Source organism: Scyliorhinus canicula, chromosome 2 (genome assembly GCF_902713615.1).
Source record: "Scyliorhinus canicula chromosome 2, sScyCan1.1, whole genome shotgun sequence".
NCBI lineage: Eukaryota > Metazoa > Chordata > Chondrichthyes > Carcharhiniformes > Scyliorhinidae > Scyliorhinus > Scyliorhinus canicula.
In genome coordinates this window covers 94810072-94834515 of record NC_052147.1, presented here as the reverse complement: position 1 = coordinate 94834515, position 24444 = coordinate 94810072, and the positions used below count along the sequence as shown (strand labels likewise).

At 46.9% G+C, this 24444-nt stretch overlaps 1 protein-coding gene across 1 annotated transcript in view; it reads right to left on the bottom strand.

The window, feature by feature from the left end:
- The window catches only part of rmdn3 (regulator of microtubule dynamics 3), a 411523-nt gene that overhangs the window by 269365 nt on the left and 117714 nt on the right, over positions 1-24444 (bottom strand). Inside the window, exon 6 of the mRNA XM_038783476.1 lies at positions 10406-10466. Coding sequence (XP_038639404.1) covers positions 10406-10466 — 61 coding nt within the window. The remainder of the gene's footprint in view (positions 1-10405; positions 10467-24444) is intronic.

Genomic DNA, 24444 nt, shown 5'->3' with positions numbered 1-24444 from the left:
ATCCCCAAGTGCTTTCTTCTATCCTCTGCAGCTTTTCCAGTTTTACAGCTAAATGCATTTTTGAAAAGTCTTTTGCCAACCTTTAATTCATGAACTGCTGCATTACATTTTCATTTCTCTTTTTATCTCTGCACATTGCGCTCAGGTACCTAATGATTTTCTTCCTCGGAATTTTTCACTCTTTGAAGAAAACATTTAATCCAGCGTTAGAGATGGTTATCCAAGACCTTCAATCATCTTCAGGTGAAATTCCAATATTCTTTGCCTGAATTTCCACAGATTCATGTCAATAGGATTTCTAGTCACATACTGTATGCTGATCTGCAATGATAATGCACAACTCCAACTCACATTCTGATGCCAACGCACAACCCCACAACCAAAACGCAATTCTGATGTCGACACGCAACTACAATGCCGATGCACAACTCTGGTGCACGACTCCAATGCCAACACACAATTCTGTTGCCAACATACAACTCCAATGCTGACGAAAATGGTGACACAAATTAGAAAAATAGACCCTAGAAAATAAACAACTTTAAAATGAAGCAACATTAAATGAGGTGATTGAAAGAGTGGACTTACTATTATTTTTATAACCAATGTCTGCATTATCTGGACATTAATATTCCTCCACAGATATGAATAAAACATATTATTTTCCAAATTCAAAGAATTTTATCATGTACACAACCTGAATGTGTGCTATGATTCGAATGCTTAATTTATTTAAAAATCCTAACGAATAACATTTTTGTAATTAACACAACATTTTCACAATAACAAATTGAAGTCGAAAGCGGGCCCAATCGAGATGCAACATCAGAACTTTAAATAAATTATAGTATTAAAGTCATCACTTCTGTGATTACAGTTTACACCCATGTATCAAGGTTTTCTGAGGACATGACAAAGTCAACCCCAATATTTTTTCCAATGCTCTTACTGTCTTCCTTTAATCCTCCTGTTCTGATGACAGTGTGTCATGCTTAGGTATGGTACGGTTTCAGGGCAGAAATCATCCAGTACCCTTGTTCAGACAGCATTTTTTCATTGTGAACTCTTGAGCACAAACGGGCTATTTGACCTTGGCAGCCATTCCAGCACAGTCCTGTCCTCTATGTGCACAATGTCCACACCAAAGGCACCTTTGCAGTGCTCCCCTTTAGAAATTTATGTCTAATGCGTGCCTTCCTCTTTTTTTAAAAACAACTCATTGTTGCAATGAGTTTCATCAGACCCAGTGAAGATGACCCCTCAGTCCAAGTAGAACGGATCATGTTTATTATTTATCTTTCGCCAGGCTCTAATTGTTCCTCTTCCACAAATATAAACTTTAAATCATTCTATCCATTCAAAATTATTAGAACATAGAAAATAGGAGAAGGAACAGGCCATTTGGCCCTTTGAGCCTGCTCCACCGATCATTATGATCATGGCTGTTTGAACACCAAATGTTGCACTCACATTAGTTATATAGCTATGGGAGCCAGGACTTGCTGGTATGGTTTGGCATTGTGCATTGATAATTTACATCCCACTGCAACCGACATCAATTAATTCTGTACAGATTTGGCCATTTATCCTTGGTTTTTCTGTTACAGAGGGACTATCTGTACCTACCAGAAATAAACTTTTGATTTACAGGGAAATAACAGCCTTGTTTCTGGACTATATTAGGACCGTGCAGGTGACAGGTCAGAAACATGCAATCATTCAGTTCCCATGCTCGATAATAGGATTTTTACATATTTCTACTCATGTCTTTTTAAAGATATACATTTAACATACTATTCCCTAAGCTGAAAGTTCCATTTCAAATAAACGGCAGACTATCATACATGGGATTGATGTTGCAGGTAGTTTGATCTCACATATATAATTGAGACATAATATGCTCCGTATACAGAATACCAAATAATTTAGCAAGGCTGCGTGTGACAAGAATATTTGTGTAGTCAAACTGAAGAAAGATGCCCAAGTTAGTGTCACAGATATTTCCTTGTCTGGCCACTGTAATTTTCGTTCAGATGTGATTCGAGGCAAGTTACAATGCCTATGAAATTTAGTGCACTTTATTTGCATCAGTAGAGTCTGCGTCTTAACGATTTCAACAGTCAAGCTCCCTCCGAATAGCACTATCGGCTTTTTCTTCCATCTGTCTTTGACCCTCTCCAAGGGAATTTCTTAGTTTAGTGCCTATACCTACTAGAAATTGGATAGGCTGTCCAAACCACAGGTTTTAACCATAGCTGTAAAATCACTCACTCCTTTCATTTTATATTTTTATCCTCTCTTGTTTACTGTTATCTGGACTGTTCAAGTATGTCACAAGAGAGTTTTAATGTCTTTTAGTGGTCCAATTTCAATGTTACTAACAGGAAACAATTTGCAGAAGATTACAGGAAAGCTGCACATACAGCATCTTGTAAACTGGGACTGCACGCAAATCAGTATTTGTGCCAATACACAAGTGCCAGAGGGTTATGCATTCAAGTCCCACAAGAAGCCCGAGCACAAATCCAGGCTAACATTCTCGTTAAATAATGGGAGAGTGCTGCGCTGTTGGGATGTTAAATTGAGTCTCCATCTGCCCTCTCAGGTGTACATAAAAGATCACCTGGTATTATTTCATGGAAGAGTAGGGGAGTTCTCTCGTCCTTTCAATCTTACCTTCATTCTAACAGTATCTGAGCAAAATTGATTTTGCATGAAGACAGTAGCTATGCTTGAAGACATGCAAATTCCTCCTAAGTGCTTGATTTCGCAATTTAAAAAAGCAACTGAACTGCTCACTAAATAATCAACCGTAGTCCCAAACAAATATTATACTACCACTAAGCTGGCACAATCTATGCAAGCTCAAACAGGTGATGTTGCAATGAAACTCTGTAGTGAATTATGGGCAGCATGGTAGCACAAGTGGATAGCACTATGGTTTCACAGCGCCAGGGTCCCAGGTTGGATTCCCCGCTGGGTCACTGTCTGTGCGGAGTTTGCACGTTCTCCCCATGTCTGCGTGGGTTTCCTCCGGATGCTCCGGTTTCCTCCCACAGTCCAGACGTGCAGGTTAGGTGGATTGGCCATGATAAATTACCCTTAGTGACCAAAAAGGTTAGAGGGGCTATTGGGTTACGGTGATAGGGTGGAAGTGAGGGCTTAAGTGGGTCGGTGCAGACTCGATGGGCCGAATGGCCTCCTTCTGCACTGTATGTTCTATAACCATTTATATGAAAGGAAATAATGGATTACCTTTTTTCTCAAATCTGGAATGGATAGGGGTTGAAAATTCTACTGCCCTGAAGTCCAGGCCACAGTTTAATGGAAAATGTCAGTTAACTGGCAAAGATATTTTATGAAGCAGGTGTAGTGAGCAATTCCTGACACCAGGTGATGCCAATATATTTACATAGTGCATTGGTGGCACCTAGTGGCAGAAATCAAGTACAACTGACAATAATTTGTATAAATAAAAAGCTGCAAACATTAGAAATATGAAATAGAAATTCAAAGTTATAGAAATACACAGCCAGTCAATTAGTATTTGAACAGGTTAAGATAGGTTAATGTTTTGTTGAACCCAACTGATGCAATAATTTCCCTCAGTGAAGGAAACCTCCATTCCTTACCTGCGCTGACCTACTTGTTAGCAATGTGGTGGGAAACAGAACATTTATGGCCAAGGTGGTCACTCAGTCCATCATGTCATGTTCTCTGAAATGACCCAGCAAGCAACTTAATGTATCAAACCACTAGAAAGAAGTATAATTATAAAGCTAGATGGACGATTGGGTTTTAACAGAGGCACTGGATTAAAGTACAACAAAAGCACCTGTGATCCCTGCAAATATTTCCTCACTCACATCTGGGGATTTGTGTCAAAATTGGGAGAGCTGTCCCACAGACTTGTCCAGCCACAACTATCATTTTCAGCCAAATGGACCAGACTTCTCCTTCACCATCCCTGGTTAGCTACTGTCCAATTGGCACAACAGATCAACAGAGAGGAACAGTGGTGTGCAGTGGAGTGGCTCTCAGAGTTCTAAAAACTGACGCTAAACTTCATCACATGGCATCAGGTCAAATATGGATAAGGTAACATCCTGATTACCACTGTCACGTCTGCTCTACCATTCAATGTAACCATGGCTTCTGCATTCAGGCCACTTTCCGGTCTGTTCCCCATATCCTTCGATTTTTACTTTCTCAGGGAATCCAAGCCTTAAATATATTCATGATGGAGTATCCATAACTCTCTGGGGCAAAGAATTCCAAAACTTCACAATTCTTTGAGTGAAAAAATTCTCCTCATCTCAGGGCAGCACGCTAGCATAGTGGTTAGCACAGTTGCTTCACAGCTCCAGGGTCCCAGGTTCGATTCCCGGCTTGGGCCACTGTCTGAGCGGAGTCTGCATGTCCTCCCGTGTCTGCGTGGGTTTCCACCGGGTGCTTCGGTTTCCTCCCACAGTCCAAAAATGTGTAGGTTAGGTGGATCGACTATACCAAATTGCCCTTAGTGTTCAAAAAGGTTGGGTGGGGTTACTGGGATAGAGTGATGGTGTTGGCATGGGTCGGGTGCTGTTTCCAAGAGCCGGTGCAGACACGATGGCCAAATGGTCTCCTGCACTGTAAATTCTATGATTCTATGATCAGTCTTAAATGGCTGACCCCTTATCCTGAGAATGTGACCTTATGTTCTAGATTCCCCAGCCAGGGGAAACAACTCTGTGTCCATCTTATTGAGCCCCTTCTGAAGAAGTAAAGTAACATTCAAATCAAAATATTCACTCTATTTCTCTCTTCACCGAGAAAGAACAGACCTGCCAGACCTACTGAGAATTTCCAGCACTCTCTGCTTTTAGCTGTTCGAAATCTTGTCATTTTCAATGAGATCACCTCACTCTTCGAAACACCAGAGAATATAGACCCAATTTAATCATTCTAGGACAACCAACTGAAGCATCAGGATTCTTCCATGTTCGGGCAGCACGGTGGCACAGTGGGTTAGCCCTGCTGCCTCACGGCGCTGAGGTCCCAGGTTCGATCCCGGCTCTGGGTTACTGTCCGTGTCGAGTTTGCACATTCTCCTCGTGTTTGCGTGGGTTCACCCCCACAACCCAAAGATGTGCAGGGTAGGTGGATTGGCCACGCTAAATTGCCCCTTAATTGGAAAAAATTAATTGGGTGCTCTAAATTTTAAAAAAAGGTTTCTTCCATGTTCAACATGATTTGAAAGAGGTAGTGAGGGCAGCAAGAACACTGTAATCTCAGTCGGGGACCTCTATGTCCATCACCATGAATGGTTTAGTAGTAACACTGTTGACCAAGCTGGCCATTTCCTGCAGGATACAGCTACCGGATGAGTAAGAGAGCCAACTTGAGACAATAACATCCTGGGATCCTCATCTTCATCTATCCGGCCCATTTCCCTGACCAATCTATCCATCTCTGCCCGGTCTGCCTTGGCTCTATGGGCCCCAATTGAAATCAGCTCCCCCCGCACTACTGCCTTTAGCGCCTCCCACACGGTCGCCGCTGAGACCTCCCCAGTGTCATTCACCTGCAGGTAATTTTTTATACATTTCCGAAGCCTCTCGCAGATCCCCTCCTCCGACAGCAATCCCACATCTAGCCTCCATTGCGGGCGTTGATAACTCGCTCCCCCTAACTGCAGGTCCACCCAATGCGGGGCATGGTCTGAAATGGTAATTGCTGAGTATTCCGTGTTCTTTACCTCCCCCCTACAGTCCCTGCTTAGCACAAAGAAATCTATCCTGGAATATACTTTGTGGACGTGCGAGTAAAACGAGTAGCCCCTTCCTGTTGGCTGTCCCTCCCTCCAGGGGTCCACTGCCCCCATTTGCTCCATAAACCCTTTCAGCTCCCTTGCCATTGCTGAGAGTCTACCCGTTCTGGGACACGACCGATCCAAAGTCGGGTCAAGGACCATGTTAAAGTCCCCTCCCATTATTAGCCTGCGAGAATCCAAGTCCGGGATCTTCCCCAGCACTCTTTTAATGAAGTCCACGTCATCCCAGTTCGGGGCATATATATTCACCAGCACCACTCTTCTCCCCTCCAGCCTGCCCCGTACCATCAGGTATCTGCCCCCCCTGTCTGCGGATATGCCCTCTGCCTCAAATTGCACACGCTTGTTGATCATGATTGCCACCCCTCTGGACTTCGAGTCCAAGTCCGAGTGGAAGACCTGGCTAATCCAGCCCTTCCTTAGCCTGGTCTGGTCTGACACTTTCAGATGTGTCTCCTGCAACATAATTACGTCCGCCCTCAGGGCCCGCAAGTGCGCGAACACCCGCGCCCTCTTAACCGGCCCATTCAGTCCCTTGACGTTCCAGGTGATCAGCCTGGTCGGGGGGCACATCCCACCCCCCCCACCCCGCCGGTCAGCCATAGCCTTTCTCGGGCCGGCCCCTGACCCGTGCGTCGCGCCCTTCCTGGCCCGCCCTATAGCTGCCTCCACCCTCGACCTCCTTTCCAGTGCCTATTTCAAGTCCCTCTCCCGTCAGCAGAACAACCCTGGCATCCTCATCAATTTACCTATTTCTGACGCATCTATCCATGACAGTACTGGTAGACGTGGTAACTTCATAGTTCTTGTGGAGATTAAGTCTCGTCTTCACTGAGGACACCTCCATTGTGTTCTGTGGGATCATGTTAAATTCAAACAGGATTGGCAATTAAAATCTGGGCATCCAATTGTCATGGGCCATTAGCAGCAGCAGAATTGTAACGCACTGCAATCTGTAACCACACGGACCAGCATTTCTCTCAAAACACCATTTTTATCTGCAAGTGAGATGCCAACCTAGTGAGGCTGCAACATGGGTCCACGTGCATGCCAAATAGAAGATGCAGCAGACTATACATTGATTGATCTGAGCAACTCCACAACTAGAGATCAGATAAAAGCTCTGGAATTCTGTTACATCCGGTTTTGAATAATGGTGGATAATTAAATAACAAAGTCCATCTTTAAAGCTTCGAAAACTCCCAAAACTGGATATTCAACTTGGATGCCAAATATAAAATGTGAGCTGCAGAGAGGTTGTCTCTATTTTGAAATGTGAGATAAAAACATCTGTTCAAATTAAATTAAGATGTCACGTTTTATTAATGAAATAATTCTATGATGATAGTTTGAACCACAATGATATTTTAAAAAAATCATCAAATTCATCACTGTCGGCATCTAATGCAAAGAGGTCAGCGAATACATCCTGAGTCACTTTGCAAGGCATCATTGCACGGATCAAACTCTGAATGAAATTACCTGCTCACCTATACTCAGTTTGGGTTCTGTCAGCACCACTTTGTTGCAGGACTCCCTACAGCATTGGTCCAAACATGGGCAAAAGAACCAAATTCCTGAAAGAGGTGAGGCATGTGACATCAAGCATTTGACTCTATGTGGCGTCAAGGAGTCCTAATAAATTGGAGTCAACAAGAAACAGAAGGAATATTCTCTACTGGCTGGAATCACACACCGAGCACAAAGGAAGATGGTTGTGGTTGATTTTGTTCAGGGCACCACCATTTCCAGTTCCCAATCAATGATCTTCCCTTCAGAATAAGGTTAAAATGTGATATTCACGATGATTGTACAGTGTTCAGCTCAATTCACAATTCTTCATATAATGAAGTGATCCATGCTTGCATGCAACAAGACCTGGGCAACATCCAGGCTTGCGCAGATAAATGGCAGCCTCCATGTCACACAAGTGCCATCTTCAACAAGAAAGTCTATCCACTTCCCTTATATTCAATGGCATGGCCAATTTAAAATCCCCTCATAATCAACATCCTGGGAGTTACCATTGACCAGAACTTAATTGGACCAGCCACAGGAATATTGTGGCTCTTTGAACCAGCAAAAATCTGGATATTTGTAATAAATGACTCATCTACCAATTCCTAAAAGACTCCCCATCATCTACAATGCGCAAATTAGGAGTGAATTGGAATATCCTGCACTTTGGTTGGATGAGCTCATCTCCAACAACACTTAAGAAGCACAACACAATCCTGGACAAAGCAGTTGGCTTGATCAACACTCCATCCACCTGCTTCCTCTCCACTGATGCACCATGGTATCAGTATGTAACATCTGCAGATTCTCTGAAGAACCTAGCCAAGGCTTCTTCAACAGCACCCACCTAAACCCGCACCTTTTTCAACCTAGCATGACACGGGGAACACAACCATCCCCCAACCACACACCATCCTGACTTGGAACAATATTAACATCCCTTGCCACTGGGTTAAATCCTGGAACTCTCGAAGGATATACCTTCACCACACAGAACAGCCTTTTAAGAAGGTGACTCACTGCTATCTTCTCAAGGGCAATTAGAAATGAGCAATATCTGCTGGCTTTGTCAATGATATGCAGATCCCGCCATTGAGTTTAAAAAATGGCTAAAAGTGGAAGTGATAAAGTCCCTGAATAGTGTTGAACAAGTAAGGGGCAGGTTATACAATTGAACAGATAAAATACCTGACTTCCATAATAGGGCAGTTAATACACAAACCATTCATGTAAATTTAGCCTTTTTTGGTCATGCAATTTTTTATCTAGCTTCAATTGGCTGTGGCACCGTGAAAATTGATTTATTTTGTATGATGTAAGTAATCATTAAAGAGGCTTTCTGAAAAGTTGGAGAATAATGAAAAGTAGTGGGAACGGGCCTTTTCAGCTGAAAAAAGCTAGAATAGATTGGCAAAAAACAATTAGTATTCTACAATACCCAGTATCAGAAGTACTGATCCAACAAGAAGTATTAGATGTGTTTTCTATAAACTATATGAGTTTCAGCATGTGTTGCTGCTTCTTTTTGCTCGAGAACTGACCCTCTTTGCTCAGAGTGAAATTTGGCCACACGCTATAGATCTGAATCTTAATTCTGGAAATAACCACACAGAGTCAGAGTCACAAAGGGGAAAACACTGCACTTGCCAACAAAAACGGTCAGGAATAGCAAACAACAGACTTGGGGATTGATGGGAAATGAATAAGCAATAGAGTGTGCAGTAACTCTGCCAAATAACTTTTATGTTTAAATAAACTTGGACTTTGATAAGATCATATCCTTTTTATTTTAATATATAACATGAACAAACAGAAATGAATCCAATTGGCATGTGTGAAGTCAGATGTTCCCTGCCACAACCCATTTTCTGACTTTGAATTCACACCAAATCTGATTTAAAACTAACTAAATTCCAAAATTAAACATGGTATCACAAAAAAAAAATACAAACCCATCCTGAAATACATAGATTCAAATCAATGGTACGTGCAACAAGGTACAATGTTTGATCTGGTAATCTGTATTGCCCTATTAAAGAAACAGCTATAGATCAATTACATATGGTAAACTCCAAGAAAAACGGAAAGCAAACTTCAGAGACAATGTTCAGCTACATCAAAAACCAAACGCGTTATGAGCACTGTTTTGTTGATGGACATACACTTACATACAGGAGATTGGACTGATATGAAACACTTAAAATGCTGCAATTATAGTTATTCAGAGATGGCAGATTTCAGTTATGCATAATAATTAAATATTGTAGAAAAGACCAGGTAGTTGTTAAATGTCAGTACTGTTGCAAATTAACAGTCCCAATACACAATATGCATTATAGGGTACTCTCAGTGCTGTTCCTGTTTTAAAAATGCTTATAATTCAATATCGTCTTCTTAGGGATGAAAAGGATAGTGACTCTACAGAATGGTGCATGGATTGATCTGTAACTGCTTTCAACTAAGCACCTCTTTCCAGCTGCTAGTCTCAAATGTCAGTTTTTCACAAAGCTGTGGCAAAGGAATTCAAAGGTGTATGCCTCCCTATATTCAATTTGAAACACCTATGATATTTTAAGCAAATGGGGTGAGAATGTGGGGGTGGGGGCGGGTGGGGTAAAGAGTGAAAAGAATGTGTAGCTAATGTCTTCTCATCCTACAATAAATCAACTTTTCAAAAATGCACACACTCATGCTTGATGAAACAATCATTTAAAATTATCCAGAAGATTAGTAATTATATTCAACAAAACCCTTGCAATAAATCAATCATGTACTGTATCCCACTAATGGAAAAGCCAACTGTTTTCACACACTTCAGAGCCATAAGAGACACACGTGACACCTATGAACTGTGTCGGAATCTGGGATTTGACAAACTCTCATCAGGAAGTCACTTTGTGAAACTGTGGTACGAAATGGAATTCAAACCGCAGATAATGTTGTGTCTTTTATAAAAACTACATGTTATGCAGCTGTCCTAAACTGGCACAGAAGCACTTATTAGAGATTGATTCATGAATGTTGAACATGCCATTGAATATTCTTTTCCCCCAGTGCAGAGAGATTAGTACATACCACTTGTGGCACTCGGCATTTGTATCATCTTCTTTAAGGCCAGTTTCAGCCTCCTCTTTTCCTAAGAGAAAAAAACAAGACAGCAGACAATTATTAGAAGAGTAACAGTGTACCAGCCGACTCACCATTCCTAAACTCATTTAATTCCACAGAGTATCGCAGCCCCCAATAGTGGACCATAAACGTAACTGATCATGTGACAAAAAGATCAATTTTTTTATTGCTTCATGAATAAAGGCTCCCTTTGCTTTCAATCCCACTACTGCTAAATCACTGATAATGTAAGACTGAGCAAAATGGTAAGGTAAAAATGGAGCTTATTTCTACCGATGCCAAAACAGCCTTGTAATGGGCAACATCTGTTTTGTTTAAAAAATGTGTAGTTTAAATTCATCAACTGCGCTGACTTCCAGTCGCGTCATGTAGGTGGAGATCACAATGTTAGGTGGCTCCTGCTGGAGTCTCTGATTTTTGGACTTTTATGCCCGGTCTCGGACTAGTTTTTGGATGGGTTGATATGGGAAGTCATAGGGAGGTTGAGGAATGTCGAAGTCCCAGAAGAAAGATACTAGAAAGAAGGGGGGCGAACGAACGCCCACCAGCGAGCTGCCGTGAGTCCTGCAGGAAGAAATATGGCAGGGGCTGGGTCATCAGGTGGGGCAGCACCCCTCATGGTGGAAACTCTGACCGAGGTGATGTCGGTGAAGTTTGAGAGGTTGTTTGCCAAGTATTTGAAGAGATGACAGCCTCGCTTAAAGAGTGGGTAGAGGAGACGATTACCCCAGTAAAGGTGGCAGTGATGAAAACGTCAGTTGAGGTGCGGGAGCAAGGAGATAAGTTGAAGGGGGTGGAGGAGGCACCTTCAGAATACAGCGACCAGTTGACCTCTATGAGTGAGGAGCTGCAGAGGGTGCTGAAGATTAATAAAGGGCTCAGAGCCAAGGTGGAGGACCTGGAGAACAGGTCGACGAGGCAAAATTTGAGGATTGTGGGCCTGACCATGCGGGTGGAGGGCCCGAGGCCGACTGAGTACTTTCCAAAGATGTTCATTTGAGTTGATGTGGGAGGATGAAAACCCTCTCGCTACGAGTTGGACAGGACACATTGGTCACTCAGACCAAAGCCTAAAGCGAATGAGCCATCAAGGACGGTTATAGGTTGCTTGCACAGCTATCACGTGAAGGAGAAGGTTTTGAGCTGAACAAAGCAAAGACGAGATGTGAAGTGGGAAGTTGGTATACAAACATACCAAGATCTGACGGCGGAGTTGGCGAGAAGGTGGGCGGCCTTTAGATGGGTGAAGGTGGCATTGCGCGGCAGCAGAGTGAGATTCGGAGAGCGGATCTGAGAGTGACTTACAATTCAAAGGACTTTTATTTTGAGACGGTGGAGGCAGCAGAGGCATTTGTTAAAGCTGAAGGAGTGGGATTGAGATGAGAGTTTAGGTTTGGACTTGGTTGGTGGGGACGGGGATTGTTTTTCTTATTCAGCGTTTTCTATTTGAATTGGGGTTTTGCTCCTGTCTCTTAAATAGTGGGGGTGGGGGGAGGGGTCTTATTTACACATGTTTGGTTTTTTTTTATGGGTGCGGTTCTTTTTTGTCTCTTGTTTCGAGGGAGGTTGGATTTGGGCACTTGGGGCCAGGTTACTGATGAGGGGGTGGGGAGGAGGGGGAAGCTCTGGCATGGGTCATTTGCATTAGCAAACCAAGTTTGGCTAGTGAACGGAAGTGTGGTGGGGGGAGGGTCCGTAGTCATTTGGAGCCTGGCCGATCAGGTTTTGATGGACCTGGGACGTGTGAATGGTGGGGGAGGGGATCGATACTGAGTGAAGAGCTTGCAAGAGGAAGAGGGAGGGACTCTGAGACGGGCAGCTTTGATGGTAACAAAAGGATGGGATGGGTCTGGCCGGATGGGTGAGGCCTGGGGTAACAGTGATGGCAGATGGAAGGAACAGGTGGGGTGGGGGGCTGAGAAACACCCGGTCAGAATGGTGATGTGGAACGTGAAGGGGCTCAGGGACAGGTGAAGAGAGCGAGAGTTTTTGCTCATTTGAACAGTTTAAAAGCCGACGTGGTGATCCTGCAGGAGACGCATCTCAAGGCGAAGGATCAGATAAGGCTTCTGAAGGGGGCGTGGTGGGGGTGATCCAGGTGTTTTATTCCAGGTTTGACAGTAGGGCTCAGGGGATGGAGTTTTTGGTGGGTAAGCTGGTGAGGTTTCAGATGGAGAAGGTGGTGGCGGATCAGGTACGTGATTGTTACAGATGTGTTAGAGGGCGGACAGGTAAATCTTTAATAGTGTCACAAGTAATAATATAATAATAATAATCTTTTATTGTCACAAGTAGGCTTACATGAACACTATAATGAAGTTACTGTGAAAATCCACTGGTCACCACATTCCAACGCCTGTTCGGGTACGCAGAGGGAGAATTCAAAATGTCCAATTCACCTAACAGCATGCTTTTCGGTACTGATGCAGGGTTCGTGAAGACAACGTTGGGTGCCATACCGGATATGGATACCCATGAGTTGATAGTGGGTGTGGGGGGTGGATATTGGAATACAGTACTGGCACCGAGGGTGGATGGGTCCCAGCCGTGCTCGCTGACCCTGTCGCGGGAGGGGGGGTGCTTGGAGGCATTGGGGGAGGTTTGACTCATGGAGATTTTTACACCGGAGGGACCGGGAGTATTCATTTTTCTCCCCGGTGCACAAGGTGGTTTAGCACAAGGCTAAATCGCTGGCTTTTAAAGCAGACCAAGGCAGGCCAGCAGCACGGTTCAATTCCCGCACCAGCCTCCCTGAACAGGTGCCGGAATGTGGCGACTAGGGGCTTTTCACAGTAACTTCATTTGAAGCCTACTTGTGACAATAAGCGATTTTCAGGTGTTCTCAAGGATTGACTTTTTCTTTTGGGAAAGGCACTGTTAGCTGGAGTGAAGAGGGCAGAGTATTCGGCAATTGTGATTTCGGATCACACTCTGCACATGGTATTGGAGAAGGGGGCATTCCAAAGCCGGAATGGAGGATGGGTGTAGGGTTGTTGGTGGATCGTAGCTTCTGTGACAAGATGCGGAAAGTGATCGAGGAGTATGTGGGTTTCAAATGCACAGGGCAGGTTTCGCGTTGGTGATTTGGGAGGCTCTGAAGGAGGTAGTAAGAGGGGAGGTGATCTTGTTTAAGGCCAAGGTGGATAGGGAGGAGAGGGAGGATGCCAAAGATTGGCAGGAGAGATTTTAGAGGTGAATGGGAGGTACATGGGGGACCCAGACATGGGGCTTGTGGAAAAGAAGAGTTGCAGGTGAGGTTTGACCTATTGTCCACAGGGAAATCAGTGCATCAGTTGAAATGGGTGAAGGGAGCTGTTTACGAGTATGGGGAGGTGGCAGGTTATATGCTTGCAGGAAAGCTTCATAGGGCGGTCGCAGCGAGGGAGTTAGTTAGGGTGCGGGACAGGACAGGGGAGTTGGTGGCAGTCTGGAACAGATTAATAAGGTGTTTGAGGAGTTTTGTAGGGACTTGTATAATTCAGAGCCACCAGAGGATGAATGGGAGATGAGGAAGTTTCTGGGTGGAGTAGAGTGCCCAAGGTTGGGTGATGGGGTGAGGTGGAGAAGGCAGGGTTGGAGGAGCCAATGGGGGTGGTGGAGGTGAAGGTGGCAATCTGGAGGATGCAGGCAGGGAAGGCGGCAGGACCAGATAGGTTTTCGGTCGAATTTTATAAAAGATTTAAGGATAGGCCATTGATTGTGGGAATGTTCGAGGACGTGATAGACAGGGCATCTTGCTGCAAATGATGGGGCAGGCCTCCAACTCATTGTTACTTCAGAAGGACAAGGATCCGGTGGAGTGCGAGTCAAACAGGCCCACGTCTCCGCTGAATGTAAACGCCAAAATATCAGCAAAGGTGTTGGCGTTAAGGTTGGAGCGGTGCTTTCCAAAGGTGATTGGGGAGGACCAAACAGGGTAAAAAGAAGACAGTTGTCCTCGAATGTGAGTAGGCTGTTGAATGTGGTGCTTTCGCTGGTAGAGGGTAGGGAGACGGAGGTGGTGGTGGCGTTAGATGCAGAAAAGGCGTATAATCAAGAGTGGAGTTATCTGATGTCGGTGATGGAGAAATTTTGGATTGGGCCGTAGTTGGTGACATGGGTGTAGCTGTTGTACAAGGCGCCAATGGCGAGCATGCGCATGTATGATATGAATTCAGGGTACTTGAACACTAATATACGGAGGCTCTTGAACGTTATTATGATGCCGGCGGTGGAAGGGGAGGCGGAGATAGTGGTGGCGCTAGATGCGGAGAAGGCCTTTGATAGGGTCGAGTGGGGGTACTTGTGGGAGGTGTTGGAAAGGTTTGGGTTTGGGGAGGGGTTTGTCAGTTGGGTGAGGCTGTTTTATGAGGCCCCGATGGCGAGTGTGGCCACGAATAAGAGGAGGTCGGAGTATTTTCGACTATACCGAGGGGCGAGGCAGGGGTGTCCCCTGTCCTCCCTACTTTTTGCGCTGGCAATTGAACCCTTGGCCAATGCGCTGAGGGAGTCGGGAGATTGGAGGGGGCTGGACCGGGGTGGGGAGGAGCACCGAGTGTCGCTCTATGCGGATGACCTATTGTTGTATGTGGCGGGCCCGGTGGGGGGAATGCCGGTGGTGATGGGGATTCTCCGGGAATTTGGGGATTTCTCAGGGTATAAGCTTAACTTTGGGAAAAGTGAGCTGTTTGTGGTACACCCGGGGGACCAGGAGGGAGGAATTGGGAAGCTCCCACTGAAAAGGGCGGAGAGGAGCTTTAGATACTTGGGGGTTCAGGTGGCCAGGAGCTGGGGGGCCTTGCATAAGCTAAACCTCACAAGGCTGGTGGAGCAAATGGAGGAGGAGTTTAAGAGGTGGGACATGCTGCCGCTGTCTTTGGCGGGTAGGGTGCAGTCAGTCAAGATGACAGTGCTCCCGAGGTTTCTGTTCCTATTCCAGTGCCTCCCCATCCTTATCCCGATGGCCTTTTTCAGGCGGGTTAACAGGAGCATTACGGGGTTTGTGTGGGCACACGGGACTCCAAGGGTGAGACAGGTGTTCTTGGAGCGGGGCAGGGATTGGGGGGGGGGGGGGGGCTGGCGTTGCCCAACCTCTGTGGGTATTATGATGGTGCGTAAGTGGGTAATGGACGGGGAGGGGGGCGTCATGGAAGAGGCTGGAGATGGCATCCTGCGTGGGTACGAGCCTGGAAGCGCTTGCAACGGCGCCGCTGCCACTCCCTCCGACGAGGTATACCACGAGCCCGATGGTGGCAGCTACCCTCAAGATTTGGGGGCAATGGAGGCGGCACAGGCGGGAGGTGGGGGCCTCGATGGGGTCTCCGATACGGAGGAACCACCGGTTTGTTCCGGGGAGAATTGATGGCGGGTTCCTGAGTTGGCACAGGGCAGGTGTCAGGAGGCTGGGGGACCTGTTCATAGACGGGAAGTTTGCGAGCCTGGGTGAGCTGGAAGGGAAGTTCGGGCTCCCCGCGGGGAACACCTTTCGGTACATGCAAGTAAGGGCGTTTGTCAGGCGGCAGGTGGCGAGGTTCCCCCTGCTGCCGCCGTGTGGGGTTCAGGACAGGGTGCTCTTGGGGGTATGGGTTGGAGAGGGGAGGATCTCGGAAGTGTACCAGGTGATGCAGGAGGTAGACGAGGCCTCGGTGGAGAAGCTGAAAGATAAATGGGAGGAGGAGCTGGGTGAGGAGATTGAGGAGGGGACGTGGGCGGATGCCCTAGAAAGCGTGAACTCCTCCTCTTCATGTGCGAGGCTTAGCCTCATACAGTTTAAGGTACTGCATAGGGCTCATATGACCGGGACAAGGATGAGCCATTTTTTTGGGACCGAGGACAGGTGTATTAGGTGCTCAGGGAGCCCAGAAAACCATGTCCACATGTTCTGGGCATGCCCAGCGCTGGGGGAATTTTGGAAGGGTATAGCAAGGACGGTATCGAGGGTGGTAGGATCCAGGGTCAATCCAGGCTGAGGACTCGCAATATTTGGGGTTCCAGTGGAGCCGGGAGTGCAGGAGGCGAAAGAGGCCAGTGTTCTGGCCTTTGCGTCCCTAGTAGCCCGGCGGAGGATTCTTCTTCAGTGGAAGAATGCGAGGCCCCCAAGCGTAGAGGCCTGGGTCAACGATATGGCGGGGTTTATTAAATTGGAGAGGGTGAAATTTGCCCTAAGGGGGTCAGTGCAGGGTTTTTTCAGGAGATGGCAACCATTCCTAGATCTCCTGGCAGAACGGTAAAAACAAAAGGTCAGCAGCAGCAGCAACCCAGGGGGTTGTCTCTTTGTTTTTGTTTTGGGTTGAATATCTGCTTTTTGCCAATGACGGGCGTTAAATTATTGTTTCTCTTTTGTATTTACGGCGGGGGGGGTTCTGTTTTTATTTGTTCTTAGAATTTTCTGTTATTGTTTTCGTTTTTGTGGAAATGTGAAAATTTTAATAAAAATTATTTTAAAAAAAAAATGAATTCAGGGTACTTTGTATTGCACCGGGGTATGATGCAGAGATGGCTCATGGTTCCCCCTTCTGTTTGCATTGGCTATACAGCCCTTGGCCATTGTGCTGAGGATCTCGCAGTTGAGGAAGGGGATAGTGAGGTAGGGTGGTGCTTAGGGTGTCCTTGTATGCTGATGGCTTGTTAGAACATAGACATAGAACAGTACAGCACAGTATGGGTCCTTCAGCCCACGATGTTGTGCCAACCATTTATCCTAATCTAAAATCAACCTAACCTACACCCCTTCAATTTACTTCTGTGCATGTGCCTGTCTAAGAGTCGCTTAAATGTCCCTAATGACTCAGACTCCACCACCTTTGCTGGCAGTGCATTCCACACACCCACCACTCTCTGTGTAAAGAACCTACCTCTGACATCTCGCCTACACCTTCCTCCAATCACCTTAAAATTATGTCCCCTCGTGACAGTCATTTCCATTCTGGCTATCCATGCCTCTCATCACCTTGTACACCTCTATCAAGTCACCTCTCTGCCTTCTTCGCTCCAGTGAGAAAAACCCTAGCTCCCTCAACCTTTCTTCATAAGACATGCCCCCCAGTCCAGACAGCATCCTGGTAAATCTCCTCTGTACCAGCTCCAAAGCATCCACATCCTTCCTATAATGAGGCGACCAGAACTGGACACAATATTCCAAGTATGGTCGAACTAGAGCAGGCATTGTCTAACTCGGGGAAACTACCCGCGGGTGGCTCGCGGGCGGGGCGCGGAGCTGCCCGTCGCGGCGCTCCCGTTCGCGCAAATCTGCGCCAACAACTGTAGCAGCCGGCTGTTAATAACGCTGGCTGCAAGAGGCCTTCAAACTGGCCGCGAACATGTAAAAAAAATGCGGCTGCACTGCGCATGCGTGCCAAATCATTGGCTTGCATGCGCAAAACTATGCGCATGCACGCCGATGATCGGGAACGCATGCGCAGTGCGGCCGCTTTTTTTTTTAAACAGTCGAAGTTTTTTGTTTTACAAGTTCGGGGGGGCTTTATTAATTTAATTTATTTATTTTATTTTATTTTGTCATTTATTTTCTTCATTTAAAAAAAAATATTTTTACAAGTTCGTTTTATTTGATAAAATTTTACAGGAAAAAAAAGCAGAACTTTGGACTGATGGAGACTCCATACTTTCCGACACCGGAAGGCTTCACCTTCATCCAACAGGTTCCATTGGAGGAGCGTGTACGAGGGCCAAAGGGACCCAAAACCATTTCCTCCATTTCTGTCAGCAGCAAACAAGGTAAGCGAAAATGATGGTTCGCCCAGGCCGGGCGGCGTGGGTCGCGAAGGTCGGCCGGTGTGGGTCCTGAAGGTTGGCCGGTTGCTAAAAATGTGTTCCCGGAATAAAAGTTTGAAGAACACTGAACTAGAGTTTTATAAAGCTGCAGCAAAACCTCACGGCTCTTAAACTCAATCCCCCTGTTAATGAAAGCCAAGTAAGAAGTCTTACAACACCAGGTTAAAGTCCAACATGTTTGTTTCAAACACTAGCTTTCGGAGCACTGCTCCTTCCTCAGACTTCTTACTGTGCTTACCCCAGTCCAACGCCAGCATCTCCACATAACGAAAGCCAGCACACCATGCGCCTTCTTAACAACCCTATCAACCTGGATGGCAACTTTGAGGGATCTATGTACGTGGACCCCAAGATCCCTCTGTTCCTCCAAACTTCCAAGAATCCTGCCTTTAACCCTGTATTCAGCATTCAAATTTGACCTTCCAAAATGAATGACTTCACATTTATCAAGGTTGAACTCCACCTGCCACTTCTCAGCCCAGCTCTGCATCCTGTCAATGTCCTGTTGTAACCTGCAACAACCCTCAACACTATCTACAACTCCACCAACCTTCATGTAATCAGCAAACTTACTAACCCACCCTTCCACTTCCTCATCCAAATCATTTATAAAAACCACAAAGAGCAGAGGTCCCAGAACAGATCCTTGCGGGACACCACTGGACACCGACTTCCAGGCGAATACTTTCCTTCCACCACTCACTGTCTTCTTTCGGCCAGCCAATTCTGTATCCAGACAGCCAAATTTCCCTGTATCCCATGCCCCCTATCTTTCTGAATAAGCCTACAATGGGGAACCTTATCAAATGCCTTACTGAAATCCATATACACCACATCCACTGCCCGACCTTCATCAATGTGTCTCGTCACATCCTCAAAGAATTCAATGAAGCTTGTGAGGCATGACCTGCCCCTCACAAAGCCATGCTGACTATTTTTAATCAAACTATGTTTTTCTAAATAATCATAAATCCTATCTCTCAGAATCCTTTCCAATATTTTGTTCACCACAGACGCAAGACTGATGGGTCTGTAATTCCCAGGGATTTTCCTATTCCCTTTCTTGAACAGGGGAACAACATTCGCCTCCCTCCAATCATCTGGTACTACTCTAGTAGAGAGTGAGGACGCAAAGATCATCGCCAACAGCGCAGCAAACTCCTCCCTCGTTTCCCATAGTAATCTTGGGTGTATCCCAGGGGACTTATCTATCCTTATGCTTTTCAAAATTTCTAGCACATCCTCCTTCTTAATATCAACCTGTTCGAGTCTATTAACCTGGTTCTCATGGGCAACAAGATCCCTCTCTCTAGTGAATACTGAAGCAAAGAATTCATTTAGGGCCTCCCCCATCGCCTCAGACTCTAGGCACAAGTTCCCTCCACTATCCCTGATCAGCCCTACTTTGACTCTGATCATCCTATTATTTATCATGTAAGTGTAGAACGCTTTGGGGTTTCCCCTAATCCTTCCCGCTAGAGCTTTTTCATGCTCTCTTCTAGCTCTCCTCAGTCCATTTTTGAGTTCCTTCCGGCTACCTTGTAACCCTCTAGAGCCGAGTCAGATCCTTGCTTCCTCAACCTTACGCAAGCTTCCTTCTTCTTCTTGACTAGAAGCTCCACTTCTCTTGTCATCCAAGGCTCTTTCACCTTACCATTCCTTCCTCGTCACAGTGGGACAAAACTGTTCAGCACTCGCAGAAAGTGCTCCTTAAACAATCCTCAATTACTGTTGTCCATTTCCCCAGAACAATTGTTCCCACTTTATGCTCCTCAGCTCCTGTCTAATAGCAGTATAACTTCCCCTCCCCCAATTAAATATCTCCCCATACTGTGTGTTCCTATCCCTCTCCAAGACTATGGTAACGGTCAAGGAGTTGTGGTCACTGTCACCGAAATGCTCTCCCACCGAGACATCTGACACCTGGCCTGGTTCGTTGCCGAGCACCAAGTCCAATATGGCCTCCCCCCTAGTCAGCCTATCTACATATTGAGTCAGGAATCCTTCCTGTACACACCTGACAAAATCTGCTCCATCCAAACCATTTGCACTAAGGAGGTTCCAGTCAATATTAGGGAAGTTGAAGTCACCCATGACAACAACTCTGTTACTTCCGCACTTTTCCAAGATCTGCCACCAAATCTGTTCCTCTATCTGTCTGCTGCTATTGGCGGGGTCTATAGAAAACTCCCAATAAAGTGACTGCTCCTTTCTTGTTTCTGAATTCCACCCATACTGACTCAGTCGGCAAACCCTCGTCAACTACCTCCTTTTCTGCAGCTGTGGTGCATTCCCTAATTAACAGTGTCACCCCCCCTCCTCTTTTACCTCCCTCCCTATTCTGCTGAAAACATCTAAACCCTGGAACTTCTAACAACCACTCCTGCCCCTGTGAAATCCATGTCTCAGTAATGGCCACAACATCATAGTTTAAAGTACTGATCCGTGCTCTAAGTTCATCTCCCTTATTCCTGACACGTTGCATTGAAACAGACACACTTTAACCCATTCCACTGAGTGCAACTTTGCCCTATCAACTGTCTATCCTTCCTCACTGGCTTGTTGCATACTATTTATGCCTGTTCAACTGCTACCCTATCCTCTCATCGATAACTCTGGTTCCCACCCCCCCTGCCAAACTAGTTTAAACCCTCCTGAAGAGCTCCAGTAAACCTCCCACCCAGGATATTGGTGCCCTACAGTTTAGCTGCAATCCGTCCTTCACGCACAGGTCCCACCTTCCCCAGAAGATATCCCAATGATCCACATATCTGAAGACTTCCCTCCTGCACCAGCCCTGTAACCACATGTTCGGCTGGACTCGTTCTATTTTCCTTGCCTCACTTGCACGTGGCACAGGTAGCAATCCTGATATCACTGTTCTGCTTGTCCTGCTCTTTAGCTTCCAACCTAACTCCCTAAAATCACTTTTTTGATCCTCATCCCTTTTCTTAGCTATGTTGTTGGTGCCTATCTACACCACAACTTCTGGTTGCTCACTCTTCGCCTTAAGAATCCTGTCGACTTGATCCGAGACATCCCTGGCTCTGGCACCCGGGAGGCAACATACCTTCTGGGAGTCTCGATCGCGACCACAGAATCTCCTATCCATTCCCCTAACCATTGAGTCTCCTATCTCTATTGCTTTTCTGTTCTTCCCCCTTCCCTTCTGAGTCACCCTCAGTGCCAGAGACCTGGCCACTAGGGCCTTCCCCCGGTAGGTCATCCCCCTCAAACAGCATCCAAAACGGTATACTTGTTTTGAAGGGGAACGGCCACGAAAGATCCCTGCACTGTCTGCCCGTTTGTTTTCCTTCCCCTGACTATAACCCAGCTACTCTTGTCCTGTACCTTGGGTGTGGCTACCTCCCTGTGACCCTTCTCTATTACCCCCTCTGCCTCCTGAATGATCCAGAGTTCATCCAGCTCCAGCTCCAGTTCCCTAACACGGTCTCTAAGGAGCTGGAGTTGGGTGCACTTCCCACAGGTGTAGTCAGTGGGGACACCGATGGTATCCCTCACCACCCACATCCTATAGGAGGAGCATGCAACTGCCTTGGCCTCCATCCCCTCTTACCCTCCAGAATGTAGCTGCCCTGTGGACCAACTGGAACTCCGCCCTCCGACTCTGCTCCCAGTCAGCTGCACACTCTGTAAACTCCCGGCTCCTTTCTCGCTCTTTTGAGGAAATGAAATGAAAGGAGCACCTTGCTCCCTCCTAACAAAGTCTGCACTGTAGCTGGCTCACCTTTATACTGTGACTCTCGCCTCTGAAAACTGGCCTAATCCAATTAACTAATTATCAAGCTCCAGCTGCAAGTAGCTGCAAGCAGAACCTTTGTTTAAAGCTGATTGAAAATTCACCTTCTTCTAAACCAAACAGCAACTTTTAAGTTAATTAACTAAATAAAGGAAAGACTAGACTTTAGATAAAAATGAACCCTCAATATCCCTCAGTCACTATAGCATTCAAATGCACTGAAAAGTTGTTGTATATCTCGGAGGCGTGGTCTTCAGTTGGGAGCATTATGAGGTTGCTTCAGAGATTTGGAACTTTTTCAGGGTCCAGATTTAGGGAAAATTGAGTATTTTATATTCCTCTTTCCTGGCAGTGGAAGGAGGGATGCGGGTGGCTGCCATTTCATCTGGCAGCGTCGCACTTTAGGCATTTGAGGGTGCTGTACTGTTCTTTGTTCCAGGGATGGGAAGAGTGGGGGGGGGATCAAGGAAATGGAGGATTTGTTTCTGGAAGGGCGGTTTAGGAGTTTGGAGGAGTGAGCCAGGGGGCTGGCGTGGGGTGAAAGTTTTGGGAAAAGCAGGTGCGGGACTTTGAGAGGAAGATCTTCCCAACCTTTCCAATAGCGCTTGCCCCATTGTTGTTGGAGGTGGTGCTGTCAGCAGTAGGGTTGGAGAGAAGGGTCGTCTCGACGATTTATGGAGGATTTTGGAGGAGAATGTGGTGTCCATAGAGGGGTTAAGGTGAAGTAGAGGGAAGAGTTGGGGGATGGCACTGGTGATGGGGTTGTGATGTGAGGTGTTAGAGGATAAACGCCTCGACCTTCTGTGCGAGGTTGGGGCTGATACAGCTGAAGGTAATGTACAGGGCACACCTTACAAACTGTAGGATGAGCCAGCTGTTCGAAAAGATTGGAGGATGTCTGTGAGTGATGGGGGTCAGGGCCCTGCAAACCATATGCATATGATTTGGGCCTGTGCAAAGCTGGAAAAGTTTTGGAGGATGGTGTTCAGCAACATTTCGGGGGAGGTGGAGCTGGGTCCCTGATGTGACCATCAATTCATTCGAGACACGAGAGGAAGTAAACTGTGGCTTTAATAGACTTACAACTGAGCCTGCCTGCAACCAGAACAACTGAGGGCAGACTCACAAGATCGCAGCACTTTATACTTCCGGTAGCGGGAGGGGCCATGGGCGGAGCCATGGGTGGAGCCCTGTACAAGCTCCTCATCTCCCCGTGGGCAGAGCCGCGCAACGGCTCACAGACAGAGCCCACAAGGACACAATGATATATAATGTGAATTAAGCATTATACATTCACCACATTCTCCCCCTGTAAAAAAAATCAAGTCCGGTGGGGGTGACGGGTCTACAGATTGAGCCGGTCTGGTGGCCGAGTCGTCCACTGGGATCGGCGGAGCACTGGGGTTGCAGCCGCTTCGGATGGCTGTGTGCTGACGGGCGGTGTGGATCTGAGGGTGGACTCCGGGGGTGGTTCGTTCAGAGGTTCGTTCTTGACCGGTGCGACGGGCGAAGGGGGGCGCAGGAAACCTGTAGGCGTGGGGGCGCAGGCTGTGGGGGGGGGGGGGGGGGAGGTGTCTGGTTGGGTGTAGTGTGAGGGTACCTCAGCGGTGGTGGTGGTGGTGGTGGTGGTGGTGGTGGATCCTGCAGGCGCAAGGTCCCGGAGGGAAATGGTGTCCTGACGGCCGTCGGGGTGTTCTACAAAGGCGTAGAGTGGGAGTGTAGCAGTATTACCCTTTCTACTATTGGGTCCGTTTTATGTGTCCGGACGTGCTTCCGGAGGAGAACCGGGCCCGGTGTCCTCAACCAAGATGGGAGTGAAGCCCCCGTGGTAGTGCACCTAGAGAAAACAAATAATCGCTTGTGAGGGGTCTGATTAGTGGCCGTACACAGGGGGGACCTAATAGCATGGAGCGCGTCGGGGAGGACCTCCTGCCAGTGGGAGGTCGGGAGATTCCTGGACCGTAGGGTCAGTAGGACGGTCTTTCAGACCGTCGCGTTCTCCCTCTCCACTTGCCCATTCCCCCTGGGGTTGTAGCTGGTAGTCCTGCTCGAGGCGGTGCCCTTGTCGAGCAGGTACTGACGCAGCTCGTCGCTCATGAAGGACGAACCCCTGTCGCTGTGGACATAGCCGAACAGGATGAAGACACTGTGCAGGTCTCTGATGACTGTACGGGAGGTCATATTGGGTCATGGAATAGCAAACGGAAAACGGGAGGATTCGTCTATGACGTTGAGGAAGTACACATTTCGATTCGTCGAGGGGAGGGGCCCTTTGAAATCGATGCTCAGGTGTTCAAAAGGCCGGGAAGCCTTTACCAGGTGGGCCTTGTCTGGTCTATAGAAGTGCGGTTTGTACTCCGCGCAGATTGGGCAATCCCTGGTGATGGCTTTTACCTCCTCGATGGAGAAAGGCAGATTTCTGGCTTTGATGTAGTGGGCGAGCCGGGTGACCCCA